Genomic DNA, 20328 nt, shown 5'->3' with positions numbered 1-20328 from the left:
CCAGAGAGATTTGACTCGGTGTCTTTTTGCTGTAGCGATTATTTGTCAGTTTCCCCTGCCTGACCTTAAATGTAAGCCAGATCTGCAACCCGTTCTTACCTTGAGTAGCACTTACTCGCCCAAGTATTAGTGCAGGCCTTACACTGTTGCTTCTACTTACATCGGGGACCCAAATCACAACCCTTTTCTAAACACAAATCAGAAGCAAGAAGCAAAAACTACAGCGTAAGAAGAAAACTCATGAATAATTCCTTATGCTCCAGGGGTATCACAAACTGATGAGCTGAGTGAAGGCGATTTTAGCAACTGCATGTTACCGGTTTGATCCTGAAAACCTTTACTAACATGAAAAAAGGTTTGCCAGATCAAGCCTGTTCTTTCCACTAGTAGCTTCCATCCCAACATCTCAAAAGTTCTTTACAAAACAGTAATTAATTAATGGGGTACTAAATGCCTCATTTAAGCACCTACACCCAGGGGAGAGACTTAAAATGTGCTCAAAACAAATCCCAAATATAGGAATTTCCCTTGGCGTTGCTTGAGGGGAGACTTAGCTTTTGGGTTTGCGGACTGCCAGCCCATGCAGCAGGACTTTCCGCCCCCCACTCCACCCCCGCAAAGAGTATGTACATACATATGTACGTACGTACACACACTGTAAAAAATTTGCAGAGGACCTTACAACAGTGGTATTAGGTCTCCATACATGACAACTGTTATATTAATTATAAGTATTATTAATTTGTATCTTGGTAACATACAAAGACCCCAGTCAGGAGCAAGGATCTTTTGTGCTGTGTGCTGTACAAGTGTGTAAGAACACATGGTGCCTGCCCCAAAGGCCTTACAGTCTAATGTAAAACAAGATACGCAATAAACAGGTGCTGAAAAATGAAACAAAATTGTATAGTGTAAACTTAGACCAATATGATAATTATCACAGAAGGTGCAGATAGCCATGTCTTTATTGAAGAGTGTGATAAAGAGAAAACACAAACCTGTCAGTCACCCAAACAAAAGATGAATCCAGGAAATAAGAATTGTACACCACAGTATCTACTTGTCTACACCCATATTTCCAGTCTGTATATTTTCCACAATGTAATTAGCCGGTCAAAAAACAAGAATGGGATTTACCTCTGGTTGTATTTCATAGTTACGTAAAATTACAGATTGGAAATACCTCTTAGGTAATCTAGTCCATCCCTCTGTCAACAAAGAATTTTTTCCTGCAGTCTGTTTTCCAGTGCTGTACATTTTTATAATGGAGGATATTGCTTTACATTTCATTAGGGAGCACTTTTCACCTGACAGACCCTCTGAACTTGAGTTTTTTGCTGCTTAAATAAATTCTAGTCTTTACCCTATCTGTCAAAGCTGCTGATGGCAAACAGCAACTTTTGAAAGATAATCTATACAGTAAGGATTTTACATACAGAGCAGATTTTTTTGTTTTTCTCTCTCATCATTCTTCATTTCTAAGAAAATATGCATGAAAAGAGGTGAATTTGACGAATTCCAGTGGCAGAGCTCTTTCTACAATGTTATGCTGAGCATGCTTTCTATATTGATATTAAAGTCTACAGCCATCTAAAAACAGACAAGTTTTGTTTGTTTTTTTTAATCTTGACCTACTGGCTTGGGTTAAAAGTGTCCCAATATTACGCCCAAATTTCTTCCTCTTCCACCTGTTGGTACACACATACATACAGAAAGCATGGTTCAATACCATCAAATGGGTTACTATTTTTCAAGTTTAAATTAATTTATTTTTAATTCAAGCACTTTTCTGTCTAAATAGATTGGTCCAACACACACAGGATGTGTAAGTATTTGTGATCTTGAAGAAAATGACATCTGAATAAAGGACCTGGTGACTCCTGATTACATTATCAAGCTTTTGATAGAGCAGGGGTGGCCAACCTGTGGCTCCGGAGCCACATGCAGCTCTTTGGAAGTTAATATGCAGCTCCTTGTATAGGCACCAACTCTGGGGCTGGAGCTACAGGTGCCAACTTTCCAATGTACAGGGCGCTGCTCTCTGCTCAACCCCACTCCACCCCTTTCTGCCCCCTCCCCTGAGCCTGCAGTGCCCTCGCTTGTTCCCCATTCCCGTCCCCCCCAGCTGAAACAGCTTATCAGGAGGTGTGAGGAGGGAGGGGGAGGTGCTGATCTGGCGAGCTGCCAGTGGGCGGGAGGCGCTGGGAGTGGAGTGGGGGAGCTGATAAGGAGCTGCTGACGTATTACTGTGGCTCTTTGGCAATGTGCATTGGTAAATTCTGGCTCCTTCTCAGGCTCAGGTTGGCCACCCCTGTGGTAGAGTGACAGCAAAACCAAGACTGATTAGTTTACAGGAAATGTTTTAACATGGTCGAAAAGTTACTAATTCTGGAAGATGATTGGGTACATTAGTAGCTAGGTAACGACATTATAGACGCGAATAAACAGTGTAGTGCCATTTCCAGTTCCAGCTCTTCAGCATAACTGTGGCCTTTCTAACTTGTTTTCAACTGACTTCTAGAGCAGTGGTTCCCAAACTTTAACGTGCTGTGAACCCCTTTCACTAAAATGTCAAATCTCACAAACCCCCTCCTAAAAATGAATATTTCCAGGGATTTTCTCCTTTACCTGAGTATAAATTATAAAAGCAGTGATCTTGGAAATATAAAATTTGGTTTATGACATGCTTATTACCCACTATTTATTATTAATTATTTATCATTACAGTATTTTTATTACATTATGAAAACGGCAACATTCTTCCAAGATCTCACTTTTGTAGCTTGTATCCCTTTGTTATAAGACAAGGCTCCTATGTCTCATCAGGGAGTATCAGATATGAAACAGCATGAAGGTATTTAAGAAGCCAACTCAGGAGTTCCTCCTACACAAGCATTCAGGTCTTGAGCAGTCCAGGCAAACAACACACGTTACAACAAATCTTAAACTCGTTCTTAAAATGATTAAGAACAATACTAGCTGCCAATTTTAAAAAACAGCAAAATAGATCCACCTCTCTTTCCATTTCTTATAAGGAGTCATGAAGTTTAAATCTCCTCAGTGTGATAGATATGCTTACTTTGATCTGCTTAGCTCTTGGAAGTCCAGGGGCTCCAGGCTGCTGGCCCCGTACTGCCCAGCGTCCCTAGGGACAGCTCTGTCCGTCATTAGGGATTTTTCCCCCCAAGAACCCCATGTAACATTTCATGAACCCCAGTCTGGGAGCCACTGTTCTAGAGAGAAGTTTGCAAATGTGCAGTTTCAGAATTCAATATTTTTATAAAGTCACATTAGTGTGTGCACATGCACGCACGAACACACAGAGTAAAATAAAGTTTGTGTTTTGTAACCCTTTGCTGATTAGACTCAGACTCAATGGCTCAGCAGTCCAGAGGAGTACTTTTCTAGGATGACCAGTTGTCCCGATAAAATTGGGACTGTCCCGATATTGAACTCTGTCCCATGTTCTGACCGATGTACGATCAGGACACCATTTGTCCCAATATTGTAAGGTTGCCAGGCCTCCGGTTGGCACAGGGCTGGCAGGCTCCCTATCCGGCCGGCTCTGCACAGCTCCCCAGAAGTGGCGACATATCCTTCTGGGTCCTAGGCACAGGGATGGTCAGCGGGGCTCTGCATGCTGCCCCCGCCATGAGCACCGGCTCTGCAGCTCCCTTTGGCCAGGAACCACGGCCAATGGGAGCTGTGGAGGTGGCACCCGCAGGCGAGGCAGCACGCAGGGCCGCATTGCCACATCTCCACCTAGGACCCTAGGAGGGAAATGTTGCCAGTTCCGGGGAGCTGCCTGAGGTAAGCGCCCCCCGGAGCCCGCACCCCCTTCTGCACACTAAGTCCCTGCCCCAGCCCTGAGCCCCCTCCTGCACCCAAACTCCCTCCAGGAGTCAGCACCCCAAACCCCTCTCCTGTGCCCCAACTCACTGCCCCAGCCCAGAGAACCTTCCCTTGCGATGGGGGCCGGAGCCAGGGCCATGCAACCCCGACCTGCGGCTTGCAGCTGTGGCTGGAGCTGGGCCGTGTGTCCCCATGGCTTGTAGAGGGGGCTAGAGCCGGGCTGTGCGCCCCCCTTGCAGCTTCCTAGGGCTATGCACCTCCCCCCCATGATTCAGGTGGGGGCTGTGAGCCTGTGGCTGTTCCCCGCCACCAACTTTCACAATATTTTACTCTTGCAATCTGGTCACCCTAAGTACTTCCCTTCCCACGCCTCCCCTTACTCCACTGTAGCTCCAGCCACAGAGAAGAGAGCAGGAGCTACTTGCTTGATACTCCCTCCTGCAAACAAGTGGTGGTCAGGGGATGGAATGGGGCAGAGAGTGGGAAGAGCTTTGGCTCCATGGCAATTAGATGTCCAAGGGGACTGAGAGTTGCAATTCCTCCTGTGGGTTGGTGCTGCTATATGCCACCCCTTTATTCAGGGCAGATTAAAAAGTCACAATCTAGCCCTAGATGCTCCCTTGTGCTGGCATTTTGCTTTAAGTCCTAGTGTTAGGATTCCTATAGCAAACAGCACCTCAGAAATACCTCTAAATAAATAAAATGAATGTATGACTTATGCACATGAGTAGTCCCACTGTAGTCAATATGTTCTCAGGATTTGGTCCAAATGTATTAACAGGATTTTAAATATATATAAATGGTTGGGAAATGGCAAGAACGTTTTGTGAACATATTCAAAAAATAATTTTCTGGAATTTGTTTGCAAAAATGTTTTAAAATTGTGGGTTTTAATGGCAAACCAGAAAAATAGAAACCCATTTTTAGTATTTCTCTTTTCCTTCTCTATATCCCCCTTTTTTCACTTGCCACTGAAAAAGGGGGATGCATTTGGGCAGTTTTGATTTAAAAAAAAAAAAGAAGAAATATTGCAGTTTTTCATTTGTTTCAAATTTTAAAATTCAGAATATTTTGAAGAAAAATAAATTCTCATGTACAAATTTCATCTTCAAAACTAACCTACTTTAAATTTTAAACAGTTTTGAATTAAATATTTTAACCAGTTCTAATATGTAATATCTAGACACTTCATTCTCTGGACTTGATCCTTCATCCCTTACTTATGTGAGCAATGCTATGGCTTTATGGGACTTCAATAGGACAAATCATACCAGCAGCAACTGCAGAATTAGGCTTTATATTTGTAAGTCTAGAGCAGGGGTGGGCAAACTTTTTGGCCCAAGGGCCACATCAGGGTTGTGAAACTGTATGGAGGGCCGGGTAGGGAAGACTGTGCCTCTCAAACAACCCGGCCCCCACCCCTATCTGCCCCATCCCACTTTCCGCTCCCTGACTGCCCCCCTCAGAACCCCCGCTCCATCCAACCCGCTCTGCTCCTTGTTCCCTGACCGTCCCCTGCCGGGACCCCCTCTCCCATCCCACCCCAGCTCCCTGTCCCCTGACCCCTATCCACACCCCTGCCCCCTGACTCCCACATGTATCCAACCACCCCCTGCTCCCCGTCCCCTGACCGCTCGCCCCAAACCTCTGCCCCATCCAACCACCCCCTGTCCCCTGACTGGCCCCTGGGACCTCCTGCCCCTTATTAACACCCACCCCCTCACCATGCCACTCAGAGCAGCAGGACTGGCTTATTGGAAAGCCTGGGAGGTGGGCGAGCGCTGCCCGTGCGTCGGTGTAGCTGCGGGAGAGGGAGGACAGTGGGGGAGGGGCCGGGGGCTAGCCTCCCCAGCTGGAAGCTCACGTGCCAGGCAGGATGGTCCCGCAGGCCAGATGTGGCCAGCAGGCCATAGTTGCCCACCTCTGGTCTAGAGTATACTTAGCTTTAAACTCAACCTGATAATTTTTTATGCAATTGCTATATTTTATCCCCAAGGATTTAAGGAGAAAGTTAGAGGACATTATATTTTATGATAAATTCAGCATCTTAATGTACCATCCTAGAAGAAGCATAACAAAAATTCCAACAGATATAAATTTTGCTACTCGGTCTTTCATTCAGTTTTGGGACCTTGATCCTGCTCACACTGAAATTACTGGCAGAATTCCCCACCTATTTCTGGGGGAATGAGATGGAGTCCATAGTTTACTTGAGGGAAACTGTGGCATGTGTATCTGAGTTAAATATGTCTTACCATTGATACAGGGGGAAGGAGACTTTGCGAAGGAAACTTCTTGACTATTGTGCATTGTCTAGCTATAATATTAGTTTTATGTCTGTTTCAGGGTGATGCGTTAAGATGATCAACAGGGGACCAATGGAAGTAAGTAAGTTTGCATATTAGCAGCAGATTTTATACATTAGTTTTCATTATAGCAGTTCTAGAAATTGGCAGAGCTGTTATCCCAAATATTTGTTTTTAGATTTAGAAAGTCTAGTCTTTTTTTCCTTAATTTTCTATATTAAGCATAAAGATCACTTACATTTCCTCTAACATTTATGCATGGCAGAAAAGTTAGAAAATACTGCTCAAGAACTTTTTATTCTACACATTAAATCAGCTCAACAGCAAAACAAAATAATTAGTATCTCTATTACTAATTAAAGTGCACTATAGCAGTATAGTATTCTACTTGATAAGTCAAAGATGATCTATATAATAAATTTAGTGCTTCCTATCTCTTTCCACAAGTCAAATAAAATATAAAGAAATGTCTATTTATATTTTTTTTAACCAATTAAAAAAAACAGACCCAGCAGGGCTAAGATACAGAGAGTGGGATAATGTTACGTGACCATTTCACCTTTTTCCCTCCATCACAGTAGATTTTAATTTACCCTCATATATAAGCTGTATGCATCCCTACTCCAGCTATTTTCAGAAGGCCATCATTCCAGCATGCTCCACGTGAAACAGAATGAGCATCTTTCTCTGTCAGTATATCATGTAAATTATCCAGCAGGCGGCACTCCATGAGCAGTGCACTTTATTTCTGGGAGGAAGATGCGAAGTGCATCACATTCACTGGCCACTTTAAAATATTTATAGTGAGTGTGGTGTCAATAAAATAGCAGAAGTAATTATTTTATTATGCCAGAACAAACACATTTCATGTGTGTCAGAAACATTCTCCCCATCTGCAATTCAAAGTGTGGTCTAACTATGAGTCATTCAGCTAAACTCTTCAATGCTGTTTGACAAGTACTTCTTATATCTCTTCTATAGCTCTCATATAATCTTTGTTAAAGTGATATACTGCATTCTATATTGAAGTCTAGAAGGGTGTTTTGATTTTGGAGATTGCCAGAAAAATCTCTCAGGTAGGTTTATATATATATATATATATATATATATATATAATTAGATAGCCTTTTAACTTTGTGGAAAACAATGTTATTAAGGAATATATTTCAAATGTGCATTTGGGGGTATTGTGTAGAATAAGCTTAACAGGGACACATTGATAAAGCTGCATTTCTGAGAAGGAAGAAGTGCCTAAGATGGGTAGCCATACAGCACTCACCTGTGATCCTGGCACAGGCCAAATAGTCATTGCTTTTTGAACGGAAGAGTCAGTATGACAAGTAGTAGGGGAGAAGTGGTACATCCTGATCCTTTCCCTTCCAACCACTACTTCTGTTTTAAGCTAGGAAAGAGGCAGCTAGCATCTCTTTTCTGAGAAGCAGAGCCACAACATTAAGATCTAGATCCAAACTTCCTCAACATTCAACATTTGTTGAGTCCAGGGCTTTGGTCTGACACATTACAGAGAAGTACTAGCAGTGAAGAGTAGATTTCCATCCAATTCAGGGTTCATATCGGGATCCAGATGAGGCTAACACTGGGGTTCAAGCTGGAGATCAGAGCAGGGCTAGAGTTCAGGTTCAGTCTTGACATCCCCAAAATTTCACAAAATATTGGTCCCAAATTTATGGTAGGATCATTTTTTATTTGTCAAGACTTCCACCTTTGGGCTTTAATCATGAGAGTGACTGGTTTGGGATCCAAAACAGAAAATAGGTCCTTTCTGCCTCCCAGGCTCTGTGATTCAGCCTTTAGCATTTGTTATATAGCACTTTCTAGCTTCACAAATGTTTACAAGCAGAAAATTTAAGGCTCCTTCCAGTTTTGTATCTGACCTGGAACCAAAATGCCAGGGTAAGTTCAGATGTGACGACTGGAATTTTACCCTCTTGCAAACACATCAAAAATTGAAAGAGAATTTGTCTTTGTGGCTTCAGTTGTGACCTCTCTGTCTTTAGAATGGGGTCAACAGAAATTAGAGAGGAGAAGGACCTATTAGAGCATCTATGTCAGTGCAGGATGGTTTCTCTCTTGTTTTAGTCAGTCTAGTTGTAAACAACCCAAGCACTGGGGCTTCTACCATTTACCTAGGAAGAATTTAATTGATATTAGTGTCCTGAAGTTTTTCCTGGTAATCATGCTAAGTTTTCTATTTTTTAATTTTATCCCACTATGCCCCCAGGTACCATTCCTCTCCCTCTCTGATGCGCATAAGGGACAAGTTGATTGTTATGACATTTCCTCCTCTCCCCTCACCGCCATTAGCCATTAGCATAGGTAAACTGAACAGCTTTTGGCTCGTACTTAAAGTCAGTCCAACTCCCTAATAATCTGCATGCATCCGATGAAGTGAGCTGTAGCTCACGGAAGCTTATGCTCAGATAAATTTGTTAGTCTCTAAGGTGCCGCAAGTACTCCTGTTCTTTTTGCTAATAATCTGTGTTCCTTTACTCTGAACGCCTTTCAATTTGCCAATATTTTTCTGTTATTGAGGCATCCAGATAGAAACCTGTATTCCAGATAGAGCTGCACTACAGTTATACACATGGTGTAATTCCCTTCCAGCTCTGTGATTTGATAGTTTCATATGTAGTGACCAAAACTGCAGTGGCATATTGCATTGCGAACACACACCTAATTTGCTAGCTCACTATCTTCTGCAGGTCTGTCTCGGCATTTCCAGCTCTCCTCCTCCCAGCTTCTCATTGTCAAAAAAGTATGGATCTAGTGTGCACATTTTAATTCTATGCATTTTCTTTTAAGACTTCATCATCAGAAGATGCATGCAAAGCACCATGGCCACGAATCTATGCATATGGAGATGATTCTTATTCTCATTGCAGCCTTGGTAGTGGCACAGATTGTACTCGTTCAATGGAAGCAAACACACTGCAGGTCATACAATGTAAGTAATCAGTCAAAAGATTGCTGTTATAGAGCCATAGCATCTCAAGACATCAGTTCTTTCTCAAACAGATTGTAAGTCAAGACTTTTCTTGAGGACTTAAGTTCAGAATGGCACTGCTGTGAATGGATGGAGAAAATGAGCCATCATTCTTTTTCTCAAGAAAAGTAGTTTTTACCATTTCACGAGGAAAAAAAGCAACTCTAATTTGATTTCCTCTATATACGAATTGGTGCTGAACTCAGTCCTTGGTGGGTTTAAAAAAACAAAACACAAAACAGTAGGAAAAAAATTACAGCACGGCCCTTGTAAACTCAAACATCTGATTGGGAATCTGGGAGTTGGTTATGAATTTCTCACAGGGTATGTTACATCTCTTTCTCTTCCCCTTCCACAAAGTCACCATCCACACCTAACTGAAGGGATGATGTAGAAAAGGATCCACTGAGAGTTTGGAGCCTTGATTGAGCAAGGTACTTCTTCACATGACTAACTATGAAGGAAGGATGGTCCAGTTAGGGCACTGGACCTGGGACTCAGGATACCTGGGCTCCACCACAGATTGCTCTGTGTCCTTGGGCAATTCACTTAGGCCCGGATCCTCAATCAGTGGAAGTTAGGAGCCTAAATATCTTTGAGGATCTGGACCTTAGGCTCTCTGTGCTTCAGTTCCCCAACTGTGAAAAGAGACAGTACCCTACATCACGGGGGTATGTGAATGTAACTGCATTAAAGATTGTGAAGTGCTCACATACTATGGAAATGGGAGCCCTATAAGTACCTTAGACAGAACTTTAAGCATGTGAGCAAGTCCACTGAAGCCAATGAATCTCTTGTAAGTAGCTCTTTCCCACTGGGAATTTGTCCATAGAAATGAATGATCCAGGCCAAAGTCCCGATTAGTTTGTATACTGATATCTTGAGTTCTGGTGCCAGGGAGTTAGTGCACACTGACATCAGTAACCACTTCCTAAATCTTCCTTGACCTCTTTCCAACAACTTACCAGTTTTGGAGAGATTTTAAATTTAGTATGTTGAAAATCCCCTAGTTTTCCCTCTCTTCTTGTATTGGTTGAGGGAGGATAGAATCACAGTTTAATATGATTTACAGTCATCGTGTTTTGACAGAAAAATATAGAAAGAGGCTGATTCACCACTGCCTTACTTCAGCCTCATACTGGAGTAATTCTGTTGATTTCAGTGGCATTACAATGGCAAAAACTGGAAGAGTGAAGTGGTGAATTAGTCCCTAAAAGTACACTTTACAAAATAAGGAACTGTAATAAACTTTTAATAATGGAAGGGGCTGTCAAAATGAAAAGCCTTTAATGGATTGCAATGGGTGTAAGCCAGTGATGAATTTGGCTCCATGTCAATAAGAACTCCTCAGCTCTGAGCATTCATATCAATACTGTCTGTTGAAATCAGTTTCTCAGAGGTAGAGAAACTCCTGTCCCACCACCAGTACAAACACACAACTGAGTACTAAATATATACTGAGTTGCTGAGCTTTTATAATGGCCCCTCTTGGCCTGTACAAATCTCTCATAGTTCTAAGGAACATGCATTTTGAGTTATCCTTTCATTACTCTCCCTTACATTACTGTAAAGCTGTTCATTGGTGCTGGATCACTCTGTCAGTGTCCAAAAATGCTAGTAGTATGCTAGCTCTTGTCCTATGTCTTGTGTTGCTTACTAGGATCTACTTTTTGAAGTTTTAGCCTCAACCAATAGTTAATCACATTTAAAACTCTATCTGGTAGGTAGGTGATGATTTTAGTGGACCTAATACTCATTCATATGATCTATCTTATATTCACCTTATAGAGGACCCACTTCAGCTACAAGCATTAATCAGGTTTTAATATGGGGGGGGTTGATTTTTTTAAATATACTACAACAGCGGTGGGCAAACTAGGACCTGCAGACTGGATCCAGCCCATCAGGGCTTTGGATCCGGCCTGCGGGATTGCCAGCCCTGTAGAGCAGCAAGAGTAAGGCAGGCGCCCTGCCTACCCTGGCCCCGTGCCGCTCCCAGAAGCAGCCAGCACCACGTCCCTGCAGCCTCTGGGGGAGGAGGGGAGCAGAGGGCTCCGCGTGCTGCCCTCACTTGCAGGCACTGCCCCCCGCAGCTCCCCCTGCAGGGAACGTTGCCAATGGGAGCGTTGCGGGGAGGTACCTGAAGGCGAGGACAGCACGCAGAGCCCTTTGTCCCCCGCCACTTCCCCAGAGGCCACAGGGATGTGGTGCCGGCCACTTCTGGGAGCAGCACAGGGCCAGGGCAGCCTGGGAGTCTGCCTTAGCCCCATTACGCTCTGCTGCCACCCTGGAGCTGCTCAAGGTAAGCCGTGCTGGGCCAGAGTTCGCACCCCCCAGCCCAACCCACTGCCCTGAGCCCACTGCCATACCCCAAGCCCCTCCTGCACCCCTCACCCCTTCCTGCACCCCAACTCCCTGCCTTGAGCCCCCTGTGGCACCCCTCTGCACCCCCAACCCCCTGCCCTGAGCCCCCTCCTGCACTCCAGCCCTTTGCCCCAAGCCCCTTCCTGCACACCACACCCCCTCCCATGCCCCGCAGTCCCTCCCACACCCCAACCCTCTAACCCAGCCCTACATTCATGGCCCTGCATGCAATTTCCCCACCCAGATATGGCCCTCGGGCTAAAAAGTTTGCCCACCCCTGTACTACAACCTCAATCTCTAGCTTAGCAAAATGTGGGTATTTTTTTTAAGTGATGAATCATAGTCCTGTGGCAATGGCCAGATCTTCAACTCCAGTAATAACAGAAACACAGTGAAAATCAGCTGAATCTGCTTCTACATAAACAGTCACACCAGAAGTTGAAGCTAATTTTGGACTTGTCTGTGGCAGTTCTGCTTTATGCTCTGCTTAGTTGAGAAAATAATTTAGTTTCACATCCATGTGCATCTATTTTTGCAAGGCTGCTAATGTTACTTGTACTGAGTCTCAAACAGCGGATAGTGCAGAGCATTAATTCCACATTAGATAACTTCAGAGAATTTTTCATTAATGTATCTTGTAGCTTGTGAAAAAGAATAGCTCTACACCCATATGGCAAGTCCGGGCACATATTACCTAATTTTTAAATTGGCCTCTTCAGTGGCACAGTTGCCAACTTTCACGTGGTAAGTAAGCACCCCGACTTTCACAGTAAGCCAAAAATCAAGCTAATCCCATTTCAAAACAAGCCCAAAACAAGACAACCCCTAAGAACCCCAACACTCTATGTGACTAGATCCCCCCAAGCATGGAGTCTGGCACAGTGATGGGCCCACTGTGCCCCTCTTCCCCAGCTGGCCATCCCTTGCCCCTGCTTGCCGGGAGCCGATCAAAAAAAAAGAAGCAAACTACACAAGCTACAAGCAAAACAAGCTACAAGCCACAAACTAGCCAACAAACAACCCACAAGCCAATTAAGCCAAAAACAAGCCCAAGTTCTGCATTTTTTTCACGGGTTTGGCATATCTGATCACTGGCCACATAAACATCCTTTTTAGGATATTTCTGTGAATCACCGAAAATCTGTGAGCTAATTTAAAACACAACATTTTAAAATGCTTGTGTATTAGACTAGTGGACTCCAAAGTGGGGTGCACGCAACCCAGGGGGTGCACAAGACGATCGACTGGGGGGCGTAGCAGGAGGAGCTCCACCGGAACAAAAGGGCAGCCCGGCAGGAGGAGCACCGCCAGTTTAAAAAAAAGAAAAAAGAGAGAGAGAGAGGCGGCCCTGAGTCCTCCGGCCCATGGAGGAGCAGGGGCAGCCGCGCAGCCAGCGGCCGGAAAGAAGCGGCACTTTCCCCTTCAAAGCCGGCCAGAGAGAAGCGGCGCTTTGAAGGGGAAAGCGCCGCTTCCCTCCGGCCACTGGCTGCCCCTGCTCCTCCTGAATCCTCCGGCCCGTGCTCGCAGGGCCGCATTCCGAAAAGGGCTTTAGAGCTGTAGGCCAGGGCCCTGAAGCCCCTAAAGCCTCTGCGTTCCGGGTGGCCCTGCCTGCCGGGGGGGGGGGGTAGCTCCCAGAATCGCGGCTCCCAGAATTGGGGCCATGGGGGTGGTGCTGCACTGTGCAGAACCACCTGCACACCCCCTGCACCAAACGGGAGCTGCCCCAGGTAAGTGCTCTGCACCTCCTGCCTGCCCCAGCCCTGAGCCTTCTCCCGCACCCCCACCCTGAGCACCCTCCCACACCCTAACTCCCTCCGAGACCCTGCACCCCACCCTGAGCACAGGCTGTATCACAAAGTGTTAAACCAAGATTTTAAAAAATAATAAAGCATATTCGATCACATTACCATTTTAAAAATATTGTTTATTTCATCTTTATCTCATCATTTTTTAATTTCTATTTTTTGTGTATGTTTTATAATTTACACAGTATATTAGTACAGTAGTACAGTTGTACATGTATATAATATATTGGGGGTGCGTGCTCAAAAATTTTTTACTGACGGGGTGCGCGATCAAAAAGTTTGGAGACCACTGTATTAGACAACTACAGAAAGAAAGGGGAGACGTCATTCACACCACTGGTAAACCCTTTAAGTCTCATCAATTTAAAGAATTCACTTCCTCTTTAACTATGACTTTGCAAGAATATTGAAATCCATTTAATCACTCTAAATTTGTATGAGTGTAATGGATAACAGAATCTGAGCCACTTTATGAAGCACAATAATATCCGGGACAAAGATCAGGACATAAAAGTTTACTGACTAGCTGGATTCTTACACAAAATAATCTGAATGTAGCATCTGAAACCAATCAACACATTGATTTATTAGCTTGGATAAGAAAACTTTCATTGAGAAGCAGAGGCTGTGAATGCACTTGAATTACTTGATTAACTTGACTAACACACTCAGGGAACTTCACATTTAGAGTTAAAAACAAAACAAAACCTATCACAAAAATAAATACAGGCAGGTTTAGGCCTTTGCATCACCACCAGATATAGATACCGTCAGGTGCCAGTTATTATGGTTATAGGTTGTGCTCATACTGATATCACTGTAATCTCACCAAATCAGTGAGATTTAACTAAATCCTAGTTTAAAAAAAACAACAAACAACCCCAAAACCAACACATTAAAAAGAGAAAACTGCTCTCTACTCTTGTTGCTCATGTATTTCTCTTGCTTGCTACCCAGCTTTTGATCATCCAACTTGTATCTGAGTAGTTTACTCATACTTTGTGTGTGTCAGATTCTATGTACAGATGTGAGAGAATTAAATATTTTTGTTTCTGATGCTGCTTACAAAATGCTAACCTCGTAGGGAGTATGAGCAATGGGGAGGGGGTCAGATAAAGAAGCAGGCCACACAACCCTCCACCAATAGAATAACTGTATAGTTGAGGCTTGGAATTTTAGTCTGATGACAAAAAGAAGGTGGTTGTAAACAGGGGGGCAGGGAAGAGTGGAAACTGCCTTCATCTGTGTTCCCTTTCCTAGGAGATTAGGGAACAAGATTATCATCACATATGGTTTGGTTTGGCATAACCATTTGGCACCAGAGTGCCTCTGGTACAAAGGCACTCTTATTCCTAGTGGTATGAAGGCACTCTGATGAAAGGCTGTCCTAAATCTTCTTATTCCCTCCAAGGTGCCTCTAAATGCTTTCTGTCTCCTTTATTCTGAGCTGGATGTGTATGTCCTCTGCGGGGTGCGTGTTTGACTGACTCATTAATGAGATCTTTGCATGACTGTAGTAGGTAGGAGTCAGACAAAGAGTTGGGGGGGGGGACTGACAATCTACCAGTTGTTTGGTAAACCTGGGGGGAAATAGGCTAAAGGGAGCATAAAAATCAAACCTGGAAGGAAAGGGCATCAGTGTGTCTAGAAAGAACAAAGAGAAAAATACCCAAATACTTACCAAATTCACGGGACGTAGTTACAGCCTGCAGCTTCTAAAATGGGTTTTGTAGGTTTATTCAGAATTTAGAAGACCAGCAACTGAAAAGGAGCATGCTGGGAAAAGCTCCTCTGTCAAAGCAGTGAGAGCATTTGTTGTAACAAACCAGCCAAAATTCAGCTGTGGATAATTCTGGCATGAGGGGAAGAAATTGCCAGCCACCAGATGGTCAAATGTAAAATAGCGTGGGTGTGAGCCTGGAAAAAAATAAAAGTGGTTTTGCTGATGCTGGAATAAATCTTAGTCGTCCTCTCTGGTGACTGCAGTACTTCTTGTAGATGCTAGTTGGCCGATAAGAATTAGCTGCCAAATTATGGAGGTGCAGATTGAAGGAAACTATAAGAGTTCATGAAATCCTGATTAGTTTTCTTGACAAATTAAATTTGTTGTCCAAGATTTTCAAAGTTGAGTAATGATTCTGGATCCCTCCATTTTTTTCATATCCAAGCTGAGAAATATCTTGAGTCTGATATTCAGAAAGTGATCAGTTCAGTGTGCAAGTAGCAGGCCTGTTTCCATTCCATTACACTAGTTTTACACTGACTTGACTCCACCGAAGTCAATGTCAAACTGATGTGACAGAACAGAGAGTCAGGTCTGGAATCTTCAACTGAAAAAAAGACTATAGTAAGAAAGCTTGTCAAATGTTTTGACCCTCTGTCTTTTCCCAAGGGAAAATCTGACTAGCAGACACTGAGCTGCTTCTTATCATAGAATTTGCTTATTTTTGGAAGCTATCCACTGACTAATATTTAATATATATGAGCTGTGTAGAGAAAAATGCTTTCTTCTGGCATAATACAAAGTTTTAAAATATATAGGACAGAAAAGGAATATTTGTCTTCAAATAATTTCAGATGCTTCTGATCATATATGACTATATAAATATAAATTGTCTATTCTACTAGTCATAAATCCTCTGTGGCAAGATTGCCATGTAATGAGTACTTTGGAATACAGTTGACAAATGAAGTAGCATATTTAACAAATAATTGATTTCTTCCAATATGTAATGCCTCTAAACTTGAAAATATTGTCGTTTTGGTTTGGTTAATATAGAAATCTCTACCAATTTCTGGCGTACAATTGAATGTAAGCATATTACATTAAAATTTAAATGCCACATAGCTGATTTATTACTGCTTTCATGCACATGTTTTAAGTATCTGAATATGTCTGCATCAAAGGAAACTAGACATTTAGAAAGCCCATTGGCTTCTGTTGCCAAGTTAACAAGTTCTGATGAGGTCATTCTGTCACAATAAATCTAATTATTAACAGTTATTTTCTTTATAAATGCATTTTTCACCACTTGCTTTAAGACAAAAGGAATAGCACAATAATGCTTTTTTTGCTGAATTTGTTTGTAGTATAAGTTCTTGTTTACTCATAACAGAAAAAAATGATAATTAGAGGCAGAGTACAAATATAATCTTTAAAAAAATCATTGTGTGTTTGTGTGAGTTGTTGTTCCATCTGTATAATTAGAAAATGGGAATGCTGTCTAGGACGCCAATGCTGACTTCACTTCCAGGTCTTTTTGAGCTCATTTAAAGTACAATAAAGAGAAAAACATTTTACTTTTTGGCAGCTGTCTGATTTGTCAGGAAATTCCTCTTGCTATGATATGTGGATGAGGAAAATTTGTAATAATATGATCCAGATGCTAGAGTTGCCATTTACCAGCAATTGCACATGTGGTATTATATGAAGTTGTCCAGATGGTGACCCTCCAGCATTATTAATATATTGCAGATACTAGGCCTTGTAGCTTTATGACATGATTTCATATTTTTATACTCCTATTTACTTGATAGAACTTTCCTACATTTCATATGTGGCAATTACTATAAAATTAACAGTTTGATTTGTGTAGAACACAATGAATAGTATCTTTAATAGCTTTGAAGAGATGATTTCTTTTTAGATTGAATTTTGGTGAAGATATTACATTAAAATACTATATTCTAATCAATCTCCTTATAGAATTAGCAAAGAAAATCTCAAGGTACACTTTTAAAATTGGTTAAGATATGAATGTTTATAACTAACCAATTAGGTAACAATGCTAATCTTTGTTCAAATGTTGTGAAAGTCGCAGCTCCTCTGTAGCTGAGGGTCTGATCATTTAAGAGGCTGAACTATAGTTTTAGGTTCCACTTTCAGCAGTCAAAAAATAACATGTGACCATGTCAGGACTTTAGGATCATGTTCTTCCTGGCCCTTACATAGGTGCACAATAGGAAGGGGAGGCAGCAAGAAGCCTCTTCCAACTGGCATGGCTTAGGTGAGGGCCAGTCAGAATTTCAGTCCCTGCAGTCAAAGAAAGCCAGAGACTGCTCCCCCATCTCTCGTGAGGGTGAACAGTGCCCTACAAGGGGCAAGAAGGGGGTGGGCAGAATGCAGAGTTATGGCTGTGCCTTCTCACGTGCCAGCCACTAAAGAGGAGAACGTGCTGAACTCCACAAAGGAGTACATGTATCAGTGTGTATGCTTGCTCCCCCTGAACATTGGAAGGCATTCTGTAGTTCTTTTGCCTTCTTTTGAAGTATCAGGTATTGGCTACTACAGATCACATGCCAATCCTACACTACATTGTATGACATGCAGAGGTTGCATTCACCCTGTCTGGTGTTCATAGAAGCATCAGAGATGCTGACAGAATAGATCAGATGCTCCAAACCTGTAGAAGTCTCCACATAGCACACTCATGCAAAGGGCGAGGCATAGGTACTAGCCGAGGACCCCAGTTCCTGAAGTCATGCAAAAATCTGCCGCTCTGGAGGTGAGGAGCTGCCAGCATCACCCCAACAGAGGATTCTCTGAGCTTGCCTAGACTAGAGTAAAAGGTATATTTTTAACACACATTTTTTAATTCTAGTGTAGATAGGGCAAGAGATGAATGCTAAGGTTTGTCTAGATTAGGGAAAAAAAGTTGGGTTTAAGTAACCCTGACTTTATCTTGATCTTCATTCCTAATCTAAAAAGAAAAGGAGTACTTGTGGCACCTTAAAAACTAACCAATTTATTTGAGCATAAGCTTTCGTGAGCTACAGCTCACTGCATCGGATGCATACTGTGGAAAGTGTAGAAGATCTTTTTATACACACAAAGCATGAAAAAATACCTCCCCCCACCCCACTTTCCTGCTGGTAATAGCTTATCTAAAGTGACCACTCTCTTTACAATGTGTATGATAATCAAGGTGGGCCATTTCCAGCACAAATCAAGGGTTTAACAAGAACGTCTGAGGAAGGAGGATCTACAACCTATCCTGAAGGATGACCCAACACTCTCACAAATCTTGGGAGACAGGCCAGTCCTTGCCTACAGACAGCCCCCCAACCTGAAGCAAATACTCACCAGCAACCACATACCACACAACAGAACCACTAATCCAGGAACCTATCCTTGCAACAAAGCCCATTGCCAGCTGTGCCCACATATCTATTCAGGGGACACCATCACAGGGCCTAATAACATCAGCCACACTATCAGAGGCTCATTCACCTGCACATCTACCAATGTGATATAGGCCATCATGTGCCAGCAATGCCCCTCTGCCATGTACATTGGTCAAACTGGACAGTCTCTACGTAAAAGAATAAATGGACACAAATCAGATGTCAAGAATTATAACATTCATAAACCAGTCGGAGAACACTTCAATCTCTCTGGTCACGCGATTGCAGACATGAAAGTTGCGATATTACAACAGAAAAACTTCAAATCCAGACTCCAGCGAGAGACTGCTGAATTGGAATTAATTTGCAAATTGGATACAATTAGCTTAGGCTTGAATAGAGACTGGGAGTGGCTAAGTCATTATGCAAGGTAACCTATTTCCCCTTGTTTTCCAACCCCCCCTCCCTCCTTCCTCAGACGTTCTTGTTAAACCCTTGATTTGTGCTGGAAATGGCCCACCTTGATTATCATACACATTGTAAGGAGAGTGGTCACTTTAGATAAGCTATTACCAGCAGGAGAGTGGGTTTGTGTGTGTGTGTGTGGGGTGGGGGGAGAGAAAACCTGGATTTGTGCTGGAAATGGCCCAACTTGATTATCATACACATTTTAAGGAGAGTGATCACTTTAGATAAGCTATTACCAGCAGGAGAGTGGGTTGGGGGAGGTATTTTTTCATGCTTTGTGTGTATAAAAAGATCTTCTACACTTTCCACAGTATGCATCCGATGAAGTGAGCTGTAGCTCACGAAAGCTTATGCTCAAATAAATTGGTTAGTCTCTAAGGTGCCACAAGTACTCCTTTTCTTTTTGCGAATACAGACTAACACGGCTGTTACTGTGATTCCTAATCTAGACATACTTGAAGACGAATGGTGGTGGCTCCCGTAGACAGCTCTGGTGTTGGTGACCTTTGTCACTATCACCTAACCATGGTCAGAGGCATAGTGCATGGTGTAGGCCATTACACAGGGGCCTGTGAGATAGCCCAGACAGAATGCAAGATTAAGGCAGACATACCTCAGGCAAAATGGAACAATTGTGTGTCAGAGCGTGACAGTGGACAGAGGCAGGCTAACTTTTGTCCTATTCTGGTCTCATCTACTCATGAATGGAGTAGTCATGGGGCAGAAAACTTATTCCTGATCCACTTAGGAGTAATTTAAATGACCCACCAGAAGCAACTGGAAGTGCATGGGATGGGAGGAGCAATATTGTTTTGATAGTTGAGAAGCCGACTTTCCCACACCTTGTATAAGGCCTTGATCTCTGCGAGTGCAGGGCTTAGGCCCAGCTGAATCAATGTCTGATCCAAATTGCTGTGTTCCAATCTTTTACATCTGTTTATTTTAAATGACTTAATCTTTTATCAAGACCTTGATAATTAAATGCTAATTTTTACAAAATATTGGTTCACATTAAAGTTTTTTTCAGGGAAAGTTTGTATTTCCCTTTTTTAAACAAAAAAGTCGCTAATTTTTCTTATAACAGAGGAAAGGCTCAGTTCTGCTTCCATTGGAGTCTATGGCAAAACACCAGTAGATGTCAGCTGGAATAAGATTGGGCACTACATTATTTCATTTTAGGTTTAAGAGATGAGATTCCTATCCTTCCCTTCCCTCCCTCCAATAAGGAAATTATGAACCTGTTATAGGTAACATTTGGGGGAGGGGGTTGATGTTTTTTAATTTATCCACATTCCAAATGAGTCTCTTCACAGTTTCTTTTATTCTCAGCAACCTTATATAAATCCTACCAGTACAGGATTCGGAGCTAAAACTCTTAAACTTTATAAACACTCACTAAAGTCAT

The 20328-nt window shown here is 42.7% G+C and overlaps 1 protein-coding gene across 1 annotated transcript in view; it reads left to right on the top strand.

The window, feature by feature from the left end:
- RNF175 (ring finger protein 175) overlaps nt 1–20328 on the top strand; it is a 42890-nt gene that overhangs the window by 5945 nt on the left and 16617 nt on the right. Inside the window, 1 exon segment of the mRNA XM_048847182.2 lies at nt 8982–9123. Within this exon segment, the coding sequence (XP_048703139.2) occupies nt 8982–9123 (142 nt within the window).

Source organism: Caretta caretta, chromosome 4 (assembly GCF_965140235.1).
Source record: "Caretta caretta isolate rCarCar2 chromosome 4, rCarCar1.hap1, whole genome shotgun sequence".
NCBI classification, from domain to species: Eukaryota; Metazoa; Chordata; order Testudines; family Cheloniidae; genus Caretta; species Caretta caretta.
This window is presented reverse-complemented; position numbering and strand designations above follow the sequence as displayed.